Here is a 27117-nt window from a genome sequence, read left to right as displayed (position 1 = left end):
TTAGCTGCTTTGCCTTCATTAGTGTCTTTAAGATGTCTAAGTTCACCGGGGGTTTGATTAGGTGTGTAATTATGTTTGTTGTTTTGAACATTTTTATGATGATCCCTCGCTGTTTACTTGCTGAACTTTTATTTCCTCGCCCAGAGTGAAGAACGTGCTAATGGCTACAGCCAAACTGTAGTGACACCTGGTTGCTTATAGCGTGTGGCTGTGAGTGTGTGAGCGACTATTTGCCTGGTGTGCTTTGTTGTGCATCCATGAAACAGGCAGGCTCGTAATACGACATACGTAAGGCTGACCAGTCTGGACCGAGCGTACAGAAAATCAGGCGATTTGTGGCTCAAGCAGAATATCTTCAGTTCTTGTACTTATTAAAATTTGATGCCAGTAACATGGTATAAACAAAGCTGGATCAGAATACTTTTGTAATAAGATACAAAGTAAAATCATTTAACAGTAGCGTTTGTTGAGTTAAAATAAGAATTTAGGTATTTAATATGTCTACTGTATAAAATGTTTTAAAAGGTTCAGAGAAACGAGGGAAATCTCCTTCTGTCAGGTTTAAGGTTACCAACTAATACAACATTAAAAACTGTGTGATTCTGTCACTACACTCAACAACCAGGGATGTCAAATTCATTTTATATCGTGCGCCACATACAGCGCACTTTCATTCAAGACCAGTAAAACTCCCCTTTCTGTCAGTGTAATGAAGTTTAACTACAGATTTAATCCCTGATATATCTTGATATAAGAACAAGCACTGCAATTTCAACAGCACGTCTCAGTTTTTCTACACGATAACGAGATAATGCTGTAGTAAATAAAAATAAATCAGTATGCCTCTTTGAGCTTAAAATGTAAGAAATAAATATGAAAAATTACAGAAAAAGCTCTAGTAGTTAATTCCCCAGACTGCCCTATAATTATGAAACAGAAAATTTAAAAATCACTTAAAAGAAAAAAATGTGGACACACTGTAAAATACAAAACATAACAAAAGACCTCCAGGAAAATTTTTATTTAAATTTTTGGACTTTTCTCTCATTTAATTTTTTATCTCTACTAAATCACTCTGAGAACCTGGGATGGTCTCTATCAGTGGATAAAGCTGTAAAACCTATTAAAATACATGTAAAAGTCCAAAATTTATGCTTTCCTTGACATTTTCCATAGGTGCCCATTGGGCTGGATTTTAGTCTTTGCTGGGCCAATTCTGGCCCTCAGGCCTTATGTTTGATACCCCTGCTCTAAACATCTATGCATCCACAAACACATGTTAGCTCTTTCCCCCTTGGTTGCCTCTTAAGGGTAACCCTTTTTTTCCTTTCCTAAAGGGAGGGGTTTCCGTCTTGTTTCCGGCCCACTTCCAGAACTTCCAGTTTACTTACTGGAGCTACGCTCGAAAAACTCGGAACCAATTGCAATGTTCGTTAAACCACATCTTTATTGATACACATGTTGAGGTGTCTTAATCCGTCATTAACTGCACCAATTAAAGGGAAAACATAAATGAGACAAAGAAGAAAAGTGTCATGTGGTCTGATTAAAAACTTCTTTTTGGAAACTATGAAAGAAGCCAAAAGAGAGAGTCTTGGTTTTGGTATAAAGTTAAAAAGCCAGCATCCGTGATGGTATGGGGGTGAAATAGTACACTTCTGTAAAAGCTTCCTGAATGCTACATGCAGCTTTTGGGAGCAAACCCATGCTACCATTCAGATATAATCTTTTTAGGGAAGGTCTAGTTTTTGTTTGTTTGAATATTATTAATGTATTTATTTTTACAATAAGACAATGACAAAACACATTAAGCATGTATTAGAGCATTAGAGCAGCATGGCTCTGTAGTACAAGAATCCAGTTGCGAAACCGGCGATTGCAGTCCAGACTCGTCACCCGCTGAGAACATTTTGATGCATTTCAAAATGAAAAATGCTACAAAGGAACTCTGACTTGCTGAGCAGCTGAATTCCTACATCAAGCAAGAATAGGAAAATGGTTAGCAAATGCTCACAGTGTGCCGTTATAAGAAAAAGTGATGCAATGTAGTGGTAAACATACCCCTGTCCTGGCTCTTTTGACACATGTTGCTAACATAAAATACAACATTTGCATTTATTTAAACATTAGAGTTAAGTGATTTGCACATTATTTGGTGCAGCGTGCTGTAACACACTCACTAATATCAGAATTGCAGAACAACAAGGAAGTCAACGAGCCTTTTGAGTGTATTTTATATAAAACTGTAACAGCTCAAACCCTACGCTTTAGATCCGCTAACAGAGCGCGCAGCGTGTTTCCAAATTCTTCTCTTGTCTTCACGTGTCCTACAAATGTTGCCTGTGATGTGTGTGCAGATTTGGACCCAAGGAGGAATACATGTATTTCATGAATGAGTTCCTGGAAATGGAGTGGGGCTCCATGCAGCAGTTTCTCTATGAGATTTCCAATTTGGACACTGGAGGAAACGCAGGAGGGTTCGAGGGCTACATTGACCTCGGAAGAGAGTTATCCATGCTCCACAGCTTACTGTGGGAAGTCATGGGCCAGCTTAGCAAGGTAGGTGGAATAACTCGATGAGTTCAAATAAACATTTAGTGTCTGTTTGAAAATTGTTGTTAGTTGAAATTGAACCATAGTTTTCTGACAAACACAGGAGAGCAATCAGCTTTCTAAAAACTGAGATGTAATTTGTTTTATTATTAAACTCCAACTTCCTCCCACAGTCCACAGACATGCATGGGGTTAAGTGAACTGGCCATATGTGTGAATATGAGCATGAATTGTTGTCTATCTTTGTGTGTTAGCCCTACAAGACTTGTCATCTGTCCACCTCCCTATGGTGGCCCTCTGAATCCGTAAACATGTCAGGAATTGTGCAATGCTCAATTTCCTGATAGTTAGCTAGCTGAATGGAGCTGTCAATAAGACCCCTGAGTGAAAGGATGCACGTTATAAATGAAAGCTGGAACACACGATTAAAAAACCCCCAAAAGACTGATGTGATGTGTGGACTGGCTGCATGTTTAATAAAGTAGAATATGAGTCAGTTTCATTGAATCTCTAATAAATATTTATTATAGCTTCAAGATATTTGTATGGCAATTTCCTGTCTCTGCACCTAAAATCACTCCCTGTCAAGCCTTCACCAGCAGTATAATGAATTAAAACCTAGCTCATCAATACACAAGATAATTCCTTTTACCTTTTTATCTCATCTTTTTTCCAGTTGGATCTTTTTCCCAGTTGGCAGTGCTGCTAAAACATGGTCAATAAAATAGCCTGCAGTGGGAAAATAAAAAAGAGTGTGGGAACTGCTGTTTGGAACCATTTGAGCTTTTTGTCTATTCTTGATTTTGAAAACCTGTCCGTTCTGCAGGATGCTATACTCAAACTTGGACCCCTGCCTCGACTGCTGAACGACATCAGCGTCGCTCTGAGGAACCCGCAGCTTCACATGCCGACAAATCACCAACCGGACCGACCGAAGGACAGACTCTTCTCCCGCCCGTCCTTCAATCGTCTTATGTCCTCTGATTTCCAAAGTCTTATGATGCGTGACTTAAACAGGTACCTTCTTGTGTTTGTGTTTTTTCTTGTCAGCGATTCTGGACATGAAAATATATTTGCATACACCCAAAGGGAACAAAGCCACAGCAGGATCAATCCCCGCTGTGACTCTATCAAGACAATATATATTATGCTCACTCAACCCACATAAAGACAGTTTCACAAGGGTGTAATTAGCAACAACACATAAAAAGGCCAAGAATACATAATAAGAGAGTTTTATTAGCTCAGGACAACACGGGTGTATTTCTAAGAGCCTCTAATGCTAATGCTAATGCACCTCTTCAGGCTTTTAAAGTATTTTATCAATCAGTAAATGTGGACACCATCTGTTCCCAGACTCCCCTGCCTAAGCTTTTTTCCCTGTGTGCTTTCATTCATGCTAGCGCTGTCAGATTGTCAAGAGACTGTTGTGCCATGACTGCCTGTTTAAATGGCCCTTTAACGTGAATAACAGTGATTACATTTTGTGGCGCATATTTTGTGTTTGTTAAACGCAAAGTGCAGTCATGTGAAAAGAACATTTGCACACAACTCTGTGCAATAAGTACACCCTTACTGCTTACACAGGAGGGTAAGTAGCAGTCAGCTGCTGCTAATCAAAGGTACCTGATTGATTGATTATCAGCAAGTGTGATCAGCTTTATGAAAGTAGACATTATAACAGTTTGTTGGTCTGGAGCATTCATGTGTGTGTTAAACGCAATGCTGGAAACTTCTCAGGAGTGGATGTGTTAATAGATTCACCCAAAAGTCAGATTTTTTTTTAGTTTCTCTGCACAAAGAACAAAACAAAAAGTTACATCTCAGTCTCTACAGGCCTCAGTTAGCATGTTAAATGTTAAAATTCATGACAGTACAATTAGAAAAAGATTGAACAAGAACAAGAAAATGTCCTTTTGACTGATGAGACCAGAATGAGATGTTTAAATGTAATGCACAGCCCCACATTCGGAGAAAACCAAACACAGCATCTCTGCAAAAAGAACCTCATACCAACTGTTAAGCACGACAGTGGAGTGGTGATGATTTGGGTTTGTCCTGTAGACACATGTCCTGGGCACCTTGCAGTCAGTGAATCAACCATGAACTCGTCTGTATACCAAAATATTCTAGAATTGAAAACGAGACCATCTGACAGCTAAAGCTTGACTGAAATTGGGTCATGCAACATAACAATGAACACTAAGCAGAGCAGTGAATCTCTAAGAGAGTCCAGACCTTAATCAGACTGAAATGCTGTGATGAGACCTTAAAAGAGCCGTGCATGAAGAAATGCCTGCAAACTTCAACGCAGCATCGTAAAAAAAAAGAGTGGGCCCAAATTCCTCCACAATGACTGCAATTAAATTCACCTTACCAAACATTTTATTTGTTAGGGAGGAGACCAGAACTAAAACTGTAAAAATGAAGCTGTAAACTGTAAAAATTCATTTAAAATCTGCTCATTGTAAATTTAAGAGGACAGTGATGAAACACCTGGAAAGTCAACATCAGGAATGACACACCTGCCAGCGTTAACCCCAAAAGGTATCACACTGACAGAAATCATTCGTCGGATTAGATAATTGTTTTTTTCTATAGTGTATACTGTACTCTCATAGTTGTAATGCATGACTTGCTACAAGGCCTCTAGTGTCTAGTAGGAAAATAAAATCAGTCCGCCAAAATCAAAAACTAAGACTTTTTCCATAAATACTCCCTACGTATACAGTTTTTATTTATTTATTTTTTTTTTGTACTTCAGATGGGGTGTGGAAATTTTGATTCTAGTGTTCTTTTTGTGTGTCACCCATTCTACCCTGCTGGATCACTGACTACTGAAAAACCCACTTTTATTTAGTTTCAAATGTGAGATTTCAAATTCGACTGCTACACTTTGGAAAGAATTTAAGCTATTTATCTGATTATTCCGATTTTTATATATATATCAGTTTAAATCAATACAAGCAATAAACAGGGGTTACAATATTAAAATACCTCCTTTGTATCAAGGAAAAAAATTTGCCAGCTCTGCAGTTGCTGGACTGCTGAACTGCTCTACCACCTGAGCCAAAGCCACCTGACAGTCAAGTGGGATAATCAAAGATAATGAGCAGAAATATCTTGATGGAGCGCTTTGGTAAGGTGTCTGTTTATTTTTTCTTTAGTTCAATAGACATCTCTCGCCTGCCGTCCCCCACTACTGGAGTGTCAGCTGTAGAATCCCTCACGTCTAACCTGAACATGAGGCGGCACGCTGAACGCGACCTCCGCTCGTCGAGGGAAGTGTTCTATGTGACCCGCCCACCCCTGGCTCGATCAAGCCCTGCGTACTGCACGAGCAGCTCGGACATCACAGAACCTGATCCGAAGGTACTGTGGGTCAGTCACCTTGCATGTGTGATAAATTTCAAAAATCTTTTTTTTTTTCATGGATGCCAGACTGCCACACTTGTTCATACCACCCAGGAGAAATAACAAACCGCTAATGACTCTATTAGAGTCTGAGAAAATCAGACCCTGTTAACAGTGGTGTCCCATGTCGGACAACAAATTGGTTGGTTGTTCGTTATTTAAAAGGGACAGTCCACATTAGTAACCATATCTATGAGCTTCAGATTGGTCCCAGTGCTGTTTTTCCCATCTATAGGTCTTGACAGATGGTCATCCTAAAAACAACATATAGGCATATATTTTCTTTGCCATGAGCCAAAAAAAGCTATTTATTAGTACCTATGCTTCTCTTTGGTGCTATATTGTTTTCTTCTGTCTCTCAGGTCCACAGTGTAAACAAAAGTGTGTCCATGATGGACCTTCAGGACTCTCGTATGAACAGCATTTCCAACCTGAACTCTGTGGGAGACATGCTCACCTCCTCTCAGGCCTCCATCGCAGGTCTCGGCCACAGCTTTGGGAACCTCGGCGGTCCTCTTCGTATGGGCGGGCATTTGCCGAGTGGTTCAGCGGGCTCTGGTCTGAGAATAAGCCAGATGGGTCATGTAGGGGGCCCGACCGAATCCATCTCTCAGCAACAGCAGCAGGCGGCAGCGGCTATGCACTTCCCCCTGTCTTTCCAGAATCCGCTATTCCATCTGGCCGCCCAGAACTCCCCGGCTCAGTCGGCCCAGCCTCCCCCTCCTCTTCTCCTCGCCCCTGAGCCTGAGAATGGCCATCACGACTACCCACCGGCCTTTGGCAACAGTGCTTTCTCTCGCAGCGAGGACTTGTCCGCCCTGCGGTCACAGAGCAGTCTGGTACAGCCGAGCATCGTCCACTCACACAGCTACAGTGATGATTTCACCCGGCAGAATCAGAGCAATGACTATGCCTGGCACCAGCTGTCGCTGCAGGTTCAGGTAGGAATCTAATTTTTCCTGACACATAGAATAAGAAAGTTTGATGTTTCTTTGGCTTTCAAGACTTTATCATTTATCATAAATAACAGCAAAACATATACAGTTAGGCTCATAAGTATAGGGACAGTGACTACATTTTTGCAGTTTGCTTCTGAAGACAGCTACAGTGGATTTTAAATTAAATAATCCATAATACGTGATTTAAGTCCAGAGTTTGGGCTTTAATTCAAGGGATTTAACAAATGTATGTCATTAACTCAAAAAAAATTAGACTGGAAAATTTTTAAATATGAGGATTTTTTTTGAGTTTTCAAAGATTATATGGTGTCTCATCTGATGCTTTTTGATTTTTCTGATCTCATATGAAGCAAATCTCTTAGAGGACTTACTATTTAAGCTGCTTTAGCCTGACAACAGTTGTATCTGCAAGCCACTTTGCAACCTCCTCCTTTCATGCCATGTTTATCTGTTGTCATCAGTGTTTTCATTGTTTTACATGCATGTTTTGCGTCTGCTCTCCTTGGAGATGTCAGAGTAGATTTAAAGCATTAAATAGTACTGCACCACTTAGTTTCTTAAAAGAATATATTAATTTAAAAAAATATATTATAAAAGTTATATAAACAATGCCTTTGTGCTGGCTATTTTTGTTAAAACGGGTATCATTTTGTGTTGTAATACAGCAATGTGCAAATGTCTGGGGTAACACTTTGTTTCTTTATATTTTGCTTCCAAGGAGCCAGACTTTTTTTTTTTTTCACTTTTTCTCAAAAATGGTCTTGAACAGTACTTCACCAGGCTTTCTTTGGACTTTGAAAATGGTCAGGTACAAGGACTGAACTGAAAATGAGTGAAAAAGAAACCAGAGGAGTGTTTTGTTTGGTTTTTGTGATTCACTTAACTCTAAACTATGAATCACTAAGGCATAAAAAGGCACCTTACTCAAGGGATAAACCAGTGTTTTCTACACACAATGTATAACTTAGCAAAAAAATAATTTAAATGTTATATTTTGCCATTTTGTTACTTTGTTTTTATAGACACATCATTTGTTCCCATTTCTGTATTTAAATCAGTGAAAAATGCCAAAGATAACGCAATTTATCAGGCACAAAAGCAAAATATTTTTGCAACAAGGTGATTCCCAAAGACTGATTAGCTGTAACCTTGGCATATCTTAGCTTGGTGTGCAGTGTGTCCTTAAAAAAGCTGAGGAAACTGAACAAGAGGACAACAGAAAAAGAAGCGGTAGGCCTAAAAAATTATTTGCAAAAAATGAACAGTATCTGAAGAAACGGGGAAAATATCCAGCAGAGAGTTAACACAGTACCTGAAGGAAATATTACACCCTTCCACCGAAACATCAGAAATAGTTTCGGTGGAAGGGTGACTGTGAAGAAGCCATTATTAAAGAAAGGAAACATGGAGAAAAGACTTAGGTATGCTAGATTACACAACTGGACTGAAAATCAATGACAACAGGTCCGATTGAGTAAAAGATTTGTAATTTTTTGGTTCAAGTTATTATATATGGACGAGCTCAGGGGAGTGACAACCACGAGGGTCTACAGTCATCTGTAAAACATGGTGGAGGCTCTGTCATGGTTTGAGGCTATATTTCTGCCACTGGTGTTGCAGATTTGGTTAAAATTGATAGACGTGCAATGTTATCTGGAAACCAGCCTTATTTTTCAGCATGATCCCAAATGCACTGCCAATGCAGTAAAAGCATACCTGGATAGAAAAACTCACAATGGCACACTGTCAGTCATGGATCTGGGCATAAAACAGAATAAAAGGCAGCAGATATCCAAAAAGAGCCGTGAATGTCCATCAAGAAACCTGGAGAACTATTCATGACGATTACTTAAAGAAATTATAATAAAGCTTTGTCAATTAGTTAAGGCTGCATTGAAGAATAACCATGGTCATACCGAACACTGACTTTTAAGGTCATTAGAATTTATATAGCAGTTTTTACCTCATATATTGCATTTCCATGTATTTACATGTTTGAATAAATGCTTCGCCAATTTCCCACTTTCCTAGCAAATATAGAGCAACAGGAGGTGATTCAGAACAGTTGCACAAGTTTGTTTTTTTTGTTTTTTTTAAATTCCCTAAATATATGATTTAAAATATCACTACTGCGTCTTTTGGATGTTGTGATGAGGACGGCCACAGCCAAGTTCTGTTAAAAAAGATCTGTATTGTTTTGGTTGGGTTTTTTTTGTAATTCCCAGCCAAATTGCCTAACATACTTCGAGGCTTGCCATTTATTCTTAGTGTGAGTTTAACACCTCGACTGAGTCACTGAATTCAGATTAGCAGTTGGAGTCCATTAGGTCCTCCTTGCACTTTTGTTTTCGCTGTGTTGAGACTGGTTGTCAGATTGCATATAAAGCTCAAATGTTTTTTTTGTTGTTTTCTTTTAAATGGCCCTTTCCTGAGCTGCATGATATGCAAATGCGACAGAAACCTAAGGGTACTTGACAGGCTACAGACAACGCACTGAAGTATCATTCACTCGCCTGCTCTGCTGAACTTTATAGAGCGCTTGACATCCATCACACACTGTGTCCTCATTTCGACGGAGCTGGATACTCGCGGTCGGTCAATAGGGCAGGAAAAAGTGTTGAAATGCAGATACTACGCAGGTAGTTATTAATCAGTCTGTGTCGTAAGATTGAAAACTTGAGTTAAAGCAATTAAGTTAAACTGCCATTTGTTTAATAGAGTTTAGAGATTCTCGCATTTTACAAAAAATGTAAATGAAACGGCTTGTAGTGAACTTTTTGGCTTTTTGGGGCGGTTGATCCATCACAGTGACAAGTTTACTATGACATCTGTGTAAAATGATAGCGTTTAATGACGGTGTCATGTAGTTGAGCTATTTCTGTCCTGATGCGTGGGCTTTAATGGAACAAACATCACAAGCCTCCTGCGTATTAATGCAGATGGTGTAATCAGGAGAGTGCTTTATGAATTCATTACCTTTCCTTCTATCCATCTATCTGTTTAGTCATATGCATACGTCTGATGTTTTAACACTAAATGGCTATTCGTGACCATCCACACCTCTCGGGTTAACTGGGGCGGGTGTGTTTATGTCTCCAGTGTCAGAACGAAACATCAGCTTTTGGTGGTTATATACTCACCTGAGGGCCGAACCCAGAAACCCTGGGTTTCAATTAATATGTGTGGCACTGAGGTAGTAGCCATTAAATACAGAGCAAAGTAAAGGTTAAAGACAGGCTGATGTCCAATCAGCTGCTTTTGTGTTTTCACATGCACCTCTGTTCAATAGTCAGAAAGGTTGAGTGAGCATTATTAATTATTTGCCTTTATTTCTCTTTTTCTCTTAGGAGTCTCTTCAACAGCAGCACCTGATGGGCGTCACATCTCAGACACCCACAGGCACAGGCACGCCTGCATCTTTGGCCACGCCTCCCACCACAGTCCATCCTGTCCGCCAGACATCCATCGCCGCCCAGCACCTCAAGTCCCAGCGGTCCATTAACACCCCGGCCACTTCCACGCCTCCAAAGGTCCGTCCTCAGAGCAGAAACCTCCTCCTCAACTCTTCTGAAACAAACTCGAGCGGCAGTCAGCCAAAATCCCGGCAGGCTCAGCAGCAGCCACAGCAGCAGCAGCAGCAGACGCAGCAGCCGACGGTGCAGACGCAGCAGGACGGGCAGCTGTCGGTGACAGACAGTCCGGCTCCTGGGCTCCCGTACCAGACGAGCTCCGCCAAAGAGAACCAAGTCCCGCCGGCAGGCGCAGAGGAGGCAACGGACACGCCCACAAAAAGCACCAAGAAGCCTCAGCAGTCACAGCTGCAGCCGCCACAGCAGCATCTGCTCAAGCCAGTCGTCAATAAGCAGGTAAGTTTCAAAATGAAAAAAAATATATACAAGAATCACTGTTAAATGTCATGGGACAGAATCTAACTACTTAGACCAATACGTGCTTGTTTCAGGGTTCTCAGTCCACTTTGAACACCCCGTCCCTGAATGAGCGGACGGTTGCCTGGGTGTCCAACATGCCACATCTCTCTGCTGACATCGAGAGCCTGCGGCCGGACCGTGAGGGCCAACTCAAAGAGTACTCAAAGAGTATGGATGAGTCGCGGCTGGAAAGGGTTAGCAATTTTTTTCCCCCTACTCCTCTTCAAATAATATACATAACTCACATGTTCTGATTACTGGAAGCTAAAAGTGTGAAACTGGGGTCATCATAGTTTTCTGTGAAGTGTTTGGTGTTTGTTAATCTTCATTTCCATTTGGTAAATAAAGAAAATTTAAGGTGTTGTGGAGTTTAATAAGGATAGATTGATAGAGTTTGATCTAATATCATTGCCAAAACCAGTGCTTGTCCAGATTTGACATTGCAAGTGACCGATCACATTGTAGTGATGTCATAGTTTTGTGATGTGGAAGCACCGTCACACCAAATTGTGCCTTACCTATAGCCCCGTAACCCTGTTTTTCATATTTTTTTTATAGTACACATCTAGCTCAATGTGTGGCTTATGGGAATAAAAGCTTAGTTTTAAGGTTGTTTGAACAACTGGTGTGTACTGTTTCATAACACATTTTCTAAAGGACTCAGAAGGACTTCCAAATCCTGAAAACAACATTTTGGCCTTGAAAACCGCTTCAGCTTTTATGCACAACAAATAAAATGCTGGTCACTGTGTCCCCAGAGAAGAAAACACCAAGCACACTCATATGCTCACTGTAGTCATTTATTGAAATTTCAGTCATTTCAATCATTGTCCTGCTGCATGACCCAATGTGGGCCAAGCTGTAGCTGTCAGATAGATAACCTCATACTTGACTCCAGAATACTTTGGTGTACAGAGGAGTTCATGGTTGACTCAGTTAATGCAATGTGTTTAGGCTCTGTGGTTGCAAACCAGCACAAATTATCACCCTTCCACCACCGTACTTGACAGCTGGTATGAAGTGTTTTGTGCTGGTGTTTGGTTCCTGCAAAACGTAGTGCTGGGCATTATGGCCAGACATCTGCACTTTGGTCTGGTCTGTCCAAAGGGTTTTGTTGTGAAAGTATTGTGGTTTATTCTTTCTAGAGAAAACAGGCTTTCTTCTGGCAACCCTTCCAAACAAACCGTACTTGTTCAGTCGTTTTCAAATTTTATTGTCATAAACTTTAACATCTAACTGCGGCCTGTAAAGTCTGAGATGTATCTCTCGGGTTTTTTGTCATTTCACTGAGCATTTTGCCATTTGACCTTGGGATGAAATAACTGGGACGTCCACTCGGAGGAAGATTGTGGCATTGTGTTAACTATTACCTGAATGCACCAGACCAGCAAACTGCCAGAACTTCTGCTTTTCTAGAAGAGCTCACAGTTGTTGAAGGTCAGTTAATCAAGTGCATTTGATTAGCAGCACCTGCCCTCTGCTTACCTACTTAGTTCCTATAGAAGCTTTAAAGATGTACTTAGTTTTTTATAGGGCTGTAAAGGTGTCATCCTTGTGTAGCCATGAATCACTTTGATCACTGCTGTCACATTCTGACCACTTGTGCATCTGCGGTGTGTGTTGGATCTCCTTCATTGTGTCTGATCAGGACCCTTTAACTGAAGTTTAATTTAGAAGAAGCAGCTGTGCAGATTCAAATTTCTTGTGAAGAAATTTTGGGGCGACCGTGGCTCAGGGGGTTGGGAAGCGCATCTGTAACCGGAAGGTCGCCGGTTCGGTCCCCGGCCTCTCTGTCCTGGTTGATGTGTCCTTGGGCAAGACGCTTTACCCTACTGCCTACTGATGTTGGCCAGAGGGGCAGATGGCACGATATGGCAGCCTTGCTTCTGTCAGTCTGCCCCAGGGCAGCTGTGGCTACAACCGTAGCTTGCCTCCACCAGTGTGTGAATGCGAGAGTGAATGAATAGTGGCATTGTAAAGTGCTTTGGGTGCCTTGAAAAGCGCTATATAAATCCATTATTATTATTATTATAAAGCATGGTGATGACTGAATATTGTGTTGCTGCGTTTAAAAAATAAAACAAACACAAAAATGCCATTTTTTTTTTTAAAGTCAATGCATGCGGGAGGACTGTTGTATGCTGGCACCTGTCACAGCTGAGGTCGTCGACCAGATGTTCTCCCTCAGATGCCTCATAATGTTTAGGATACTGCGCTGACAGATTGGCCCTGAGGGTACAAATTGTACAACACAGTGAAAATCAACAAAAAGACAAACTGGTGTGCGAGGATCTTTCATTTCTGTGTGGATCAGTTGAATCAGACTGATGCAGAATTTGATATTTGCTCTGTGCACAAGTTTGAGTTCCCTTGTGAAATCACACATATGCACAAATGGTCAGAACAGGACTTGTAAAAATAGCAGCCACGCTGGAAGCAGCCCAGAGGTGCACAAGGAGATGACCTCAAATGGAAGATAGGCTAAATATAAAAAGAGTGCAGCTGATTTTTATACATATGCATGCTTCTCTTGCCTCCAGATTGGAGCTTTAGCACAATTATGCAGGGGTATTGGCAGAAAGCATTTTGTATAATGAATAACTCCCACACTTGCGCCTATTTTAGAAACAATGCAGTGCTTAAGAGATTGAAACTGGTGCACATTAAAGCCCAACACTACTCCACTTCACATTTATCCCACTTGTTGCTCAGCATAAAAGAGAACTGAACAACAAAGTGTCGTCTCCATGGATAAAATCACTCATCATTCAGGATTTTTTTTTTCTGAATACCAATAATGACATGAGTGAAGTGCAATTATTTCATTCATTCTTTCAGGTTAGAGAATACGAAGAAGAAATTCACTCGTTAAAGGAGCGACTGAAGATGTCTCATCGCAAACTTGAAGAATACGAGCAGCGACTTCTGTCGCAGGAACAACAGACCAGCAAGATCCTGCAGCAGTATCAGAACCGCCTGGAAGACAGCGAGCGCCGCCTGAAGCAGCAGCAAATGGAGAAGGACTCTCAAATCAAAGGCATCATCAACAGGTGATTAGTGTGGCGTTCAAGCTCAGGCTGGCAGACGTGAGGCTGTGCCAGTTACTGCCGGGCTTCATCGCGCTAATGAGATTTATCACACTGATAAACATTTTTTAGTTGGCTCGCACAAGTTGTTATTAAATTCATGAAATAACCAAAACTTTAAGTCAACACTAAGTTTCAAAATAATGCCCAACATCACAATAAAATATCTAACTGTAAAGTGGAGTGCGATGAAACAGAAATGGTGCTTTTAGCATGGGTTACACTCAACACTCATGGGACCTGGTCAGATAAAGACTTCTGTCATTAGCAGTCCATTTTGTTTAAAAGCACTGCGTGCTGTAGACTGAAGCTCTAAAAGGTGGTTAAAAGATGGTCACCAGCTTCTCTAGGTTTCCAGAAATTGCCTCTAGCTGTTCTGAAGCTCAGAATAACGCCGCTCGGCTGAGTGGAGGAAGCAGCATTAAATGCCATTCGAAACTAAACTCAAAGACCTTCACAAACTATGACTAAACATTAAGTACTGAAATGCAGCTCGCGTCATGCCACATGTATCATTGTTCAGCATTTTGGGAAACATGTTCTCTTTCTTTCTTGCAGAGAGTTTAGAGAGAAGATTGGAGACAGTTAGCATTAGCTTAACCGTAGCGTTAGCATTAGTTTTTAGATTTCTGTTGGGGTTTTTTTTTTATAGGATTCAGAGGATTTCATCATGTATTTCTTGCTTACTTACTTACTTTTGAAAACTCTTTACGCCAAGCTAAACGCCCTGCTTTGACTCTGTGGAATTTTTGTGTAAAATCAACTGATCGTCACCTTTTGTGTATTCATCCACCTATTTTTACGCATGTTACACAGCACATACAGTGGATACTGCGCTGTGCAAATGTTTTCAGTCGCTGCTCATTTCTTTATATTTTGCCTGGAAAAATGGTAAATAGATGTAGCAATTAACAGAGTTAATATAATTTTAAGTTCCTGAACCCCTTGATGCAGCTTTCATGTCATTTCTTTAAGTAGTCTTCATGAATAGTTCTACAGTCTTCTTGAAGGACATTCAGAGCTCTTCTTTGGATGTTGGCTGCTTTTTTTGTTCTGTTTTCTGTCAACATGATCCCACACTGCTTTATAATGTTAAGGTCCAGGCTCTGGGGAGGCCCATCTATGACAGCATTCCACTGTTTGTTTTTCTATCCAGGTAGGCTTTTACTGCATTGGCAGTGTGTTTAGGATCATTGTCATGCTAATAAATGAAGCTGTTGCTGTTATGATGTCCAGATAGTATTGCATGGCACCTCAAAACTAATATTACGTATCTCAGTTTTCATGCAATCTCTAATAACGCTATCTTAAATTCTGAATATTTATAGATGGCTGTAGACATTTATCTCAAATTTGAAATTTACATTCATCACTCCTTAAGACCTGTTGCCATACCTCAGCCTTTTCTTCCTGCTTACCTTCCTTAAGAATGGCTTCTTGACAGCCACTCTTCTATTCAGATTATTTCTGACGAGGCTTGAGTGAACAAAAGGTCCAGATGCATCTCTCACTTCCTGTGTCAGTTTTTTGCTGGATTTTTTTTTGTATGTCTTAAGGATGAGACTTTCAGATACTGTTCATCTGCTGTAGATGTTTTTTTAGGCCTGATGTCTCTTTTTTTTGGTCAAGGAGATATCAAGGAGAGATTTTCCTCAAAGCTCTTTTTGGAATCACCATTGTGGTTCAATGATAATATTCTATGCCTCTCAAACGGTGCAATCTTTGGCATTTTTCATAGATTCAACAGAAAAAAATGAGAACACACTGCTAGTAACAACGTTCCTGAAGAAACCATTTCAAATTGGTTCTTTGATAAGTTGTCTATGATGTGTAGACACAACACTCATTCATCCCTTGAGTTTCTATGTTTCAGTTATGCTTGAATAAAGATCACTTTTTAAAAAAAAATCACTTTTTAAAAAAAAAAAAGAAGACAAAGTCGGCCTCCTTCAAAGCGAAAGATAAAGAAATGAGGGTTCACTCAAGCCTTATGCATAGTATGGTATAATCACAAGTATTCTTCTTTTAGCTGCTCCCATTAAGATTATCCACAGTGGATCATCTGCCTCCATCTCATCCCAGCACTCTGCATGTCCTCCTCAGCTACATCCATGAACTTCCTCTGTGGTCTTCCTCTTTTCCTCCTGCCTGGCATCTCCATATTCAGCGTCTCCTATCCGATGGATCTACATTCCTCCCTCTGCACATGTCCAACCATGTCAGTCTTGCCTCTTTGGAAAGCTCAACCCGAGCCATCCTTCTGAAGTAGTCATTTCCAATCTTGTCCATTCTGGTCCTTTCCTTTATCTTCAGCTCTTCCACCTGCACCACTTGTCTTATAGTTAGTGCCACCAACTCCAAGCCTCCTCTCAGCCTAGCTTCAACAACTCTTTCCCATATCTTCATGGTATGGCTCATGAGCTTTATTCCACCCCCTGTAGTTATTACATCTCTTCACATCGCCCTTGTTCTTTAAAACTGGTTCTAGTGCATGTCTTCTACTTTCCTTAGACATCTCATGTGCTAAAATTGAGTTAACCACGCTGGTCAATAAATGCTCTGCCCTCTCTTCTAGATATCTCCACATCAAATATGTCAACCACCTTTGTACTCTTCATTCAGCACTGTGCAGGATTCTTCCTTCTTCATCTTCCATCACTTAATCTTTGTCTTTACTCACTTCCTCTTCTCGATTGTGTGTCAACCTACACACTGCCATCCGATGCTCCCCTGACACCACCTTGCAGAGTCGTATCTGTTTCACATTGCACCTTCTGCATAAGATGTAGTCCACCTATGTACACTCCACTCTTATACATACATGCTGTATATTCACAAGTATGCAAGGCTGAAATTTTGGGAGCACTGCATGAAACAAAATGCATTAAAGAACGAAGGAAACAGATTTATTATAGATGTGCCACTAGTGCATTAGACTAAAACATCCCATCTGTGCGAGTGGTTAGACTTTAATGGTCCGTTCCCACCTAATGTGTCATTCGTCACAAAAACTGCAGGAAAATTAAAAAAACTAATGCAGCGAGGGAGACCGTTCATATTGGCTGTGCATAACCTGTAATCGGAGGTTTATTCACCAATCAGCAGCTGGCTCTGTTTAATAAGTCCAAGAAAGGGTATGAAGAGTGTAGTGCTTAAAAAAGAAAAAAAAAATGTATATATGTAAAAATTACACACTTGTCCTGTGGGTGGTCTTTATCTTTCAAGCTTTTATCCTCTACCAGAGGCCTGCGCAGTATCTTAGCTGTTCCTAGGACTGTGCTCTTCTGGACAGAGATCTCGGATGTTGTTCCTGGGATCTGCTGGAGCCACTCGCCCAGTTTGGGAATCACTACACCGAGTGCTCCGATTACTACTAGGACCACTGTTACTTTCACCCTCCACATCTTCTCAAGCTCCTCTCTCAGCCCTTGGTATTTCTCAGGCTTCTCATGTTCCTTCTTCCTGATGTTGCTAACACTTAGTATGACTACTATGATCTATCCGGCTGCTATATATCAGCAGTAAAAGACTGATGGGGTATTGGTGAATGCCATAACTACAGAACGAGGTGACATAAGAGTTTAAAACTGATACCATAGGTGCATCTACTAAAACTCATTATTATTCTGAGATTTTGAAATTGATATCATAATTGCATCTACCAGGGGGCTGAGGAGAAGCACTGGGAGCTGCCAGTATTTTCTTTAATTTTGTGTTTGCAGTTTTCCACCATTTGAGATGTGACTCGCATACAAAGCATCATTATTGTTCTTGTTTTATTTTGTTTTTCTCCTTTCTCCACATTGGTTAAATGGCATCAGATTTTTGTTTCCACAGGGTACCGTTTACATACAGAGTAGAGTCGAGATAATCTCAAACCTTCGAACAGAAAGCAAATTAGGCATAATTCCCAAATGTGGTACATTTAAATATAACTAATGCCAGAAACTTCCCATCCATTAAACTAGAATATCAATGTAAACACCTCTGGTGTGGTTATGTGTCAAGTTATTTAACACTCATTGATTTTACTGTAGTAAGTATTAAAAGGAGGAGGAAACCAGGCCAGAATAACAAAGATGATAGCTTTGGGGCAAATACTACTTGGAATGAAGTTGAGTTTATAACTAATGAGATGCTGGTGTACCACAATAAATTCCCTTCTGAAAGCTACATTTTTACAAAATGCACAAAGCTAACATGTCATCTCATTGGGTTGCAACCATATGAAAAGATGGGTGTACACTTAACCGTCTTAAACACACTCATTTCACAAATTCTCTATCTCCGCAGTTAAATGTGAACTTCCTCAGTAGCTGAATCAGAGCCTCGGGAGGCTCTGATTCAGCTTCAGGCAGCTCTGAGGATGGCTGAATGTGCCCACAAACATGTCAAGACCTTAATATCATCATATGGCCGCATAATCCTACAGTAAAACTGAAGAACACCGGCTTCATTATTCTATTTTTGTCAACCGGTATGTTTGTTTCTATTTCCCTGTTGTCAGACTCATGGCTGTGGAAGATGAGCTGAGAGGGGGTGCCATTCCTGATATTAAGCCTCGAATCCTCACAGACCAGGTTTGTGCCTGTGTCTACCTCTTTTATCATCCCTATTCGCTAATCCAGTCATGTCCTAAAACACTTTTGCTTCATTCTTGCATCACATCCAGAGCATTTGCCGCAAAGCCAGTGCAGGGGAAAAGTTTGCAGCTGTCATACACGCCGCTTATCCCCATCTTTCAAAAGTACATATGTCACATCTGAAATCACATCTTACCATTTACTGCACACGCCTGAAGGGGGAATGGCGCTGATTCTCAAAATCAACACCTGGGGTTTATGTACTGAGTGTGTCTATGTGAAGGAATAGCACGTCTTCAACACAGTAACCGAATGTTATTTACCACAAAAACACGCATTCATCATTAGAAAACCTTGACTGTGACTCACCAGCAGCATCACAGTAATCCTTCAGGGCTTGGTTTCATGAATGCACCATGTGGGCTGAATGGTGACGCAGGTGAAGAGGCTGCGCGCGGCTGCTGAGTTAGTGCCGAAATGTGCTGTACTTAAAAATATACTGTCACCTTCTTTTGAAGCTCTCGGTGTCAGGAGCAAACAGTAAAAATAGCCTCTGGAAAATACAGACCACACATAGAAATCTTCAATGGGCCTCCTGTGAGATTGTAAATGTTTTTACACCAGACTTCTCAAACAAATGTGAGTGAGTGATGAGGAAAAACAATCAAACCTTGCAACCAAATTTAGACCCTAGTAAAACAGTTTCATTTGGGCTAAGCGCTAAGTAGGATTAGTCTTTTAGCTCAAAGTGCTGTCATGGGGTAAATACTCGCTGAAGAAGAATAAATGTGTTGAGAAATGTTATTCCTTCAGATCGGGGGAGTTGTGCTAATTACGATGAGCCTCCTCATGACCGAAACTGAAATTTAAACAAATGGTTTAAGACATGTTTGTCTGCCTTCTTCAAGGGAATTAGATGGAAAAAAAATCTTTATAGAAGATTTGAAACTGCTGCTAGCAAACGTTAGCTTAGCTTAACACCAAGACTGGAAACTGGGGGAAAAACAGCTACTCTGGCCTTTTCCAAGGTGTCTTTCATGCACCTCAGAGGCCTCATCATTGAAGTATTAACAGCAGATTTGGATTAAAGCTAATATCAAACTAAAAAAAATCAATGAAACTGACCCTGCATTGTTTTGGTTTACTCTAGATTAAAAGTGAAGAGTAGGTTATGTGTTGATCTGGAACCTCTGCTGGTTGCTTTGCAATAGTTGCTTTCAGTCCAAACCTCTCTGGTGGCTACAGTCTTGTGCAAAATCTTGAGTCACCCCTCAGTTCTTTATGGGTTTTTTTTTTAACATACACAACTTGTGCCAATTTCTTCAGTTAAATCAAAAAAAAAAAAAAATGCCAATGAAAACACAGTTTGATGGGCATAAAACAGTATTTTTATACCAACAAGGTGATTGCCAAAGAGCTATTAGCTGAAATCTTGGCATGATGTGTAGTGTGGAGGGGGGGAACAAGTGTCAGGCCTAAAAAATAAACTACCTACAGCAGATGAGCAGTAAGTCATGTCTTGAAGAAACAGGAAAAATCCAGCAAAGACCTGACAAGACCTGAGAGATGCATCTGGTCCTTCAGCTGATTCATCAGGCATTTGAAGCCTTATCAGAAATGATGTCTTTGGAAGGATGGCCACCCAAGAGGCTATTCTTAAGGAAGGGAAATGGGTAGAAAAGGCTGAGGTATGCCAAATTACACAAGAACTGGACTGAAAGTAATCATCAATGTTTACAGAGGCGGTCAGAAGAGAGGTACAACAGTCTGTGTCTACAGCTAGTTGTGTTGGGGATCTTTTCAAATTTGATGGAATCATTAGTGCAGAAAAATACTAATTTTGATCTACCATGCAATATCATCTGGAAGTCATCTGATTGGCAGCGGCTTAATTTTCCACACTGCCAATGCAGTAAATTCATACCTGGATAGAACGACAATAAAACACCCTCAGTCACTGATTGGCCTCCACAGAGCTTGAACCTCAACATCACTGAAGCAATGTGGGATCATCTTGAAGAACAGAACAAAAGTCAGCCAACATCCCAAAAAGATTTTTGAATGTCCTTCACGCAGGCTGGAGAACAGTTCCTGAAGACTACTTAAGAAACTACAAGATAGCCTGAACTCTTGTAGGCAGCTGTGCTGAAAAATGAAGGCAGCCATTACCAAGTGTTGACTTTAAAGATCATTTGAATCGTACATTCTGTTTTTGGTTTATGTCCATTTAATAAGTTTAATAAGTTTACACCCTTTCTCAATTTTTCTAGCAAAATATAAAGAAATGAATGGTGGCTCAAGACGTGTTTGCACAGTACTGCACCTGACTGTGACTGCCACTGTGGAGTGCAACCTGTGAACTAAATAGCCTTTTTAAGTCTTTTTCCCTGTATTTGCATTCTCATCACTAATAGGAGGTCTGAAGTGCTGTAATGACCTGAGAGCAGCTGATACCGTAACATAACCTCTTGTTATAGCAGATCGCCAGTAGCAAGTTAGGGGTAATTGCTAACCAACATTTTATATTTTGCTTTGGCAACTCTTGTGCATTAAATATAAGTACTTACTTTGTGGTAACGACCTAATAATAATCGAGTACATTGAGTTATAAAGACTGACAGTGACTCTGAAAAAGTCTCTGCACTCTGAAAGCACCTACTGCCTACCAGCTAACAGATTTTGACAGAACCACACTAGCTGTTACCAGTCTTTGTGCTAAACAAAGCTAACCAGCTTTTTATATGCTATACAAACATGTGTGGTATCAGTTTTGTCATCTAACTCTCAGCTGGAAATCCTATTTCCCACCCTCATGAAGATTTAAATGAAGAAAAGTAGTAATTTGACCCTTTTTCTCTCCCTTTAGTCTATCAGCCAGGGATATGGATCCTGACTGCCAGTTCCAAAGTGACCAGAGTTCATGATGGTCACTTCAGTGTAAGAAGACTGACTCAGACCCTTCTCTAACAACCCCCATCAAGACAAAGCTCTGCAGTGGATCCAGCAGGACTACTGGAGGCGTCAACTCACATTCTTAAATAAATAATGACAAAAAAAAAAAAAATCTTGCACATATTCAAACTTAGCCTGTACCAGAACTTGACAATCAGCTTAGCACGAGGACCAATGTGGGAAGTGAATCTTCTTATGAGCCAGTGCCACAACAATGGCAATACTATACCTACTGAGTTTCTTTATTTAATCGGGAAAAAAGTAAGAAGAGGTGTGCAAAACTCTGGGGGATAAAGATGTACTCACGGTGTTCCCTCCTACGCGCAGCACGGTTTCTTCTCGCTAAGGTGGCTGCAGACAAAATGTAAAATAGGCTTTTTATAAGCACAATATCCCTTCATGGTGACGCCTGTGACGAGCGACCGGCGTCGAATCATTTGCCAGCTGTTATCCTCTGATGCAGGGCCCAAGCAAAGACATATTTTACTATTTGGCTCTGGTGAAATCATATAGTAACATATTGTCATTGCAAAAGTATTTTCACAAAAAAAGAAAAGAAAAGGTGGTTATCATGATTTTTTTGCATCCTTTTTAGTACATGCATTCCATCTAAAAAGATGCCAAACAAGTCCTACAGTCACCTTAAGTGTTTAAGTACAATCTGAATCTTCTCGTTGGTTTACTTTGTCCTGGCACGCAGTGTAAAGCCTTGACTTTAAGTGTACAGAAAAATTATTTCGTAAAGCTACTAAAATCTTTGCAATAACGGAGAATACTTTACAAAAATAAGCTTAAATTAACTTTATAGTATTATTAATAGTGATAATTGTGATAAACTACAGTAAATCTAACATTTCAAAACAGTGCTACAAAGTGTTTCAACGCAGCATTAAAGAAAAATAATGGGAGAATGTAAACATTTGGTTTAAAGATGCACTTCACCAGTTTTATACAGTGTGAGAGAACTAGTTAGCTTTCTTGGTGTGTCTGGAGGGGCTTTGGCTGATCAGAGAAAATGATCCTGTCAGTGATGCCATCTGTGCTTGAACCAAGTCCTGTGCTACGGAGCAAGTTAAGCATACCCAGGATATCTGGCTTCACTTACCCTAACATTTGCAGTCAGGCTCAGCGGTCACATCAAGGTGGTTACCAACTTAATAAGTTCACCCAGAGTTTATCCGTCTAGCTACGTTTACGTTAAAGGGGTGGCATTAGCAGCATCTGACCAATCGCAGTCATGAGACCACTAGCAGCAGAGCGACTGATTTTACAAAAGTAAGCAAAACCATAATATTAGAAAAATATGTAAAGCAACAGAGCTGCTGCAGACAAAACAGTAGAAAGGCGCTGTAGAGTAGTGTTAAAAGCGGTGCATGAATGTGTGTACGCTTTAAGTGCTTTTTTCAGTGAGGCTGGAAAGACCTGCTGTATTTAGAAAGTTTAACCTATCTGAAGCAGTATCAGTGCTCTGTCACTGAGTCACAGGGAAATCTGATAGTTACGCCATTAAATCAATATTGTTGCTTACAGGATGGTTTTAGCTTTTATTCCTGCAGCTGGTGTTCAAGGGTCTAAGAGCAACAAATATTAAAATATAATTTGGTATAAAGTCCACGAGTACAAATATGTGCTCTGAGGGATCTTCCAGGAATAGTGAATTGGTTGATACTTTACTGATTTTGTATTTGTTGATCTCTGATCTCAAAGATAACCTGCTCTGGACTGCAGGTCAGCAGCAGAAGTGGCCAAGGTGATGTACACGGGTTAAAAGTCTAGCGCCTTTTGTAATAATGAAATCCAGGGCAAAGCCTCAAGTTACCTGGATGAGGCTAAATCCTGCTTTCAAACACAGGTCTTTAAAGACTCCCAGGGTTTGTGCTATAAACTGGGACTGTGGAGTTTTGGAGACATGGCAGTTTTTCCTTCCTAATAACTACCTAACTCCCCTGTCCAAGGCTGATGCCTTAGTTTACCATTTTAAAGAAAGTGATCTATATCTTAATGGTCCAAAGGTTAACTTCTCCCCACGTTTAATAAAGTCGGAAACAGCCTAAAGGTCTGGGACGTTTGTTGTGCTAACTTCCAGCAGATCCTAATTCATGTTACTACTTAATTTCTTGTTGTTTATGATATGTTTTCAGAAATGTCTTGAAAAGATAACACTAACACAGCTCACAGTTTTCCTGACCTCATAGGAGCTTAATTAGTTACCTTAATTGCCTGTGTGCTCTTTTCAAGTAGAACTGCAATAATTAGCAATTCAGTGAACTAACAAAATTAGCCAGCAACCGTTTTCATGATGAGATTATCAAACAGTGTTAGGCTGATGCTTCTCTTACAAAGTAAACTGGATTTATTTGGGGTTTTTCTTTTTGCTCTTAGCGATGCAAAATGTCCATTTGAAAGCATCACCTTAGGCTTTAGGAATATTTCATTGAGCGTGGTGGTTCTAACTTGGCCTAAACCAGCCTATCACGCCTGGGTTTTTTTTTTTTTTATGTGTATCTTATTTTTAATGTGTTTTTTTGTGTTGATTTTGCTGCTTGACACTTTGTAACCCTGGTTTGAAAAGTGAAATATAAATAAAGAAAATTTAACAAACATGGTCTTAAAACGAGACGTGCACCCGGACGCAAATCTTATATAACAAGTAGTGAGTTACTCATCTGTTGTGTTTAATGTCTCTGAAGCATAGGTGTGCAACAGTTCTGCATGTGCTTTTTAAATGCAAGGACGAGCAAGTCGGTTTGCTGTCAGATATACTGATGTACAAAAAACAAAATTTACAAAAAAAAGAAAACTACTTTGACACGGCTTTCTAATTGGAAGGCATCTTTTTTAATCCAACCTGCTGACTCTTCTGCTTTTTTCCAGAAGAGTGTGGCATTCAGCCTTTTGCATTATACAACATGGGAGTATAGTGAGAAATGGTCAGAAATCCGAGAAACGAGAGAGGACACAGTGAAACCAACTGAACAATAAGACGTTTACAAGCAGGGATATGTAGTATATGTGCATAGGATTTGACTGCCTTACAGTCTGTGCCACAGGGCCCAAAATAACAATGCCAATACAAAAAGCTGTAAACTTTGTATATTAAATGTCTTTTTCTTTTTGTAGTCAGGTGATGAATTAATAAGCAGTGTGTTGGTTAACTCTGTATGTTAGAAACATTTACATTACAAATTTCATGGTTGATATCATTTATCCTAACCTCTTTGCCTTTAAAAAGACATTTTATTTCAAGATAAATATCAATGATACAAAGTTAAATGTTTATGTTACCAGAACTGTATAAAATAGCTTCATGTATATCTATTCTTATATGTAAAATGTATTCGAATCAAGGGTAGGCCTTCAGGCATGTTGAAGTTGTGGTTTAAAAAAAGAATCTGATTCTTATATTATTCTAACTCTTAATGCTGCAATCCAGAAACTGCAGCGCTGCGGCTGCGTTCGTGGGACGAGAGCTGGTTAAGTTCATTTTTGCTCCAGATGAAATACGACAAGAGATTCGTCTTAATAGCTCGCCTACTTTGTGTAACCAAACTAGCAGTGGTGCTTTCAACAAATACTGGATTGCAGTTTTAAGCAGTCTTCTTTTGGAAATATACGTTTATTTATCTGGCCTGCATTGCAATACAGTATTTTGAAATGTTATACTGCACTTCTGTTTTCACTTTACAAGAAGCTGCAATCCATAATCTGCGAAAAATGTTTTTAAAGAATATATATATATATATAATATATATATATAAAATGGTATACCCATGTATTATTGAAAACTTTCTCTGTATTAGCTGCAGTGGTACAGTGTGCTACCTCTGAAATCCTCCCCTCATCTCCCTTTGAAATTTAAGGTTGTTTTTCTGTTTCGTAACGTTACCTGAGAGGGTACTTTATTCCATTAAGCTAAAAATCCTCCTTTTATTTTAAAGCTACTGCTAACAAACTGGTTATAATTTTGCTTGTTTAATTGCTTAATTCTATTTTTGGATTTCCTGTATGAAACCGTTGCCATCGCAGGACCGTTTCTAAAGTCTGTCCTGTTTGCTATTGTATTTAAGTGCCATTAGCATTGCAATCATACTAATGTTTTTTGAATTGTGGGATGAGATTGAGCGTGTTCCAGGTATTTGACTCTCAGGTGTTATGAGGAACACAGAGATTTGATGCACAGAATAGTGAACCACAAATTTCAACGCCGAAGCAACACAAAGTTCAAAGAGCGCATTAAATGAGGGGTTTGTGCTAACGCTAAAGCAACCGCTCTGCTTTTATCTGGGCTGGCTCTCTGCTCTCATCTCATTCTTACAAATAGTTTAATTTACACCTTCCCTTTTAGCGTTTGTTACATAAGAGGAAGAGGAGTTTATTTTCTTGGTCCAAATAAAAAAAATGTGACAAATGCCCCACTGTAACAAGACTTGATGAGGAATATTATATAAGATGCTACTGAAGAAGTGCTTTATCTTTACATAATCATGACATATTTTAGACGTCGTATGAACCTTTGTTGACCCAAGGGAGAATAACTGCCGCTTTGCTGCAGCTACAGCAAGATAATAAATGATAATAAATGAGATTATATATGTTGTATATTTTAAATAAGGGTACTTAACATCAACATATTTATGTTTCTAAAATGGATGTATAGCATTTTAGAATGAAGCAAAATATTTTTCTTGGCAGCTATTATTCTGCACAATTGACCTAATGTGTCACAAATATAGAGTCAGTGGGATTTCTGACTTGAATTAGGCCTAGTGGATGTAATACCTTAATTTACTTGACATTTCTTTTGAAATAAGCCATGCCCCATTGATAAGCCATACCCTCCAGTCCCCTGATGTTGTGTGGTGGATGTTTAATGTTGGTAGTTTTATTTATAATGGTAGTTATTGTAGGTATGATTGCGCTTGTAATTATTATTATTATTAGTGTAAGTATACTTGATTGATATGATTTGTTTTGTTTGAACAAAGGGAATGTATTCATTTTTCAGGTGATTTTTCTGAGTGATTTAAATAAATTATTAAATCCCTAATCAAGAATCTGTTATTTAAAGTACTTGAGTAAGTTACTTTTAAACTGAACTGTAACACGATTGATCCCAACCACCTTAATGGGGAATCTTCTTAACACATGAAAGTTGCCCATGGAGTTCCACATGGTTCTATGCTGGGACCACTCCTTTTTACATTTATGCCTACTTTCCTTAGGCAGTATTATCTAAAATGTTGCATATATTTTCTTTGCTAGCCAGATGATACCCAATTTTATTTATCTGTTAAGGCAGATGACGCAAATTGGTTAATTAAATTATGGTGTCTTAAAAATGTAAAGGCCTGGATGGCCACTAATTTCCTACTTCTAAATTTAGACAAAAACGGGGTTACAGTATTTGACCCTAAAAACTTCATAAACATGGTGGTGGTTTATATACCACTGCTGCATGTCATTAAGCGGTATCTTCTCTGTGTGTGTCTTATTCAGTCTCCCCGTGCTCTTTTTTTTCTCTTCTCTTTTCCCTGATCCTGGTTCTACCAGAAGTTTCTTTCTGTTGATGAGTTTTTCTTTCCCACTGTCACCAAGTGTTTCTCAGAGGAGATTTTTGGGGTTTTCTCTCCAAAACTGCAGA

At 39.8% G+C, this 27117-nt stretch overlaps 1 protein-coding gene across 5 annotated transcripts in view; it reads left to right on the top strand.

Moving 5' to 3' along the window:
* syngap1a (synaptic Ras GTPase activating protein 1a) overlaps positions 1-26530 on the top strand; it is a 57984-nt gene extending 31454 nt beyond the window's left edge. For 3 of the 5 annotated variants that reach the window (XM_006787913.2, XM_006787908.3, XM_006787910.3), the window contains 9 exons: positions 2358-2559; positions 3380-3570; positions 5721-5934; positions 6330-6908; positions 10274-10792; positions 10888-11049; positions 13694-13905; positions 18449-18521; positions 21391-26530. In XM_006787913.2, the coding sequence (XP_006787976.1) occupies positions 2358-2559; positions 3380-3570; positions 5721-5934; positions 6330-6908; positions 10274-10792; positions 10888-11049; positions 13694-13905; positions 18449-18521; positions 21391-21417 (2179 nt within the window). In that variant the 3' untranslated portion in view covers positions 21418-26530. The remainder of the gene's footprint in view (positions 1-2357; positions 2560-3379; positions 3571-5720; positions 5935-6329; positions 6909-10273; positions 10793-10887; positions 11050-13693; positions 13906-18448; positions 18522-21390) is intronic. The other 2 variants (XM_006787909.3, XM_006787912.3) reach the window with 2 other exon arrangements.
* Positions 26531-27117: the final 587 nt, after the last annotated feature.

The sequence above is a fragment of the Neolamprologus brichardi genome, chromosome 22, assembly GCF_056152115.1.
Source record: "Neolamprologus brichardi isolate AB-2024 chromosome 22, ASM5615211v1, whole genome shotgun sequence".
NCBI lineage: Eukaryota > Metazoa > Chordata > Actinopteri > Cichliformes > Cichlidae > Neolamprologus > Neolamprologus brichardi.
This window is presented reverse-complemented; position numbering and strand designations above follow the sequence as displayed.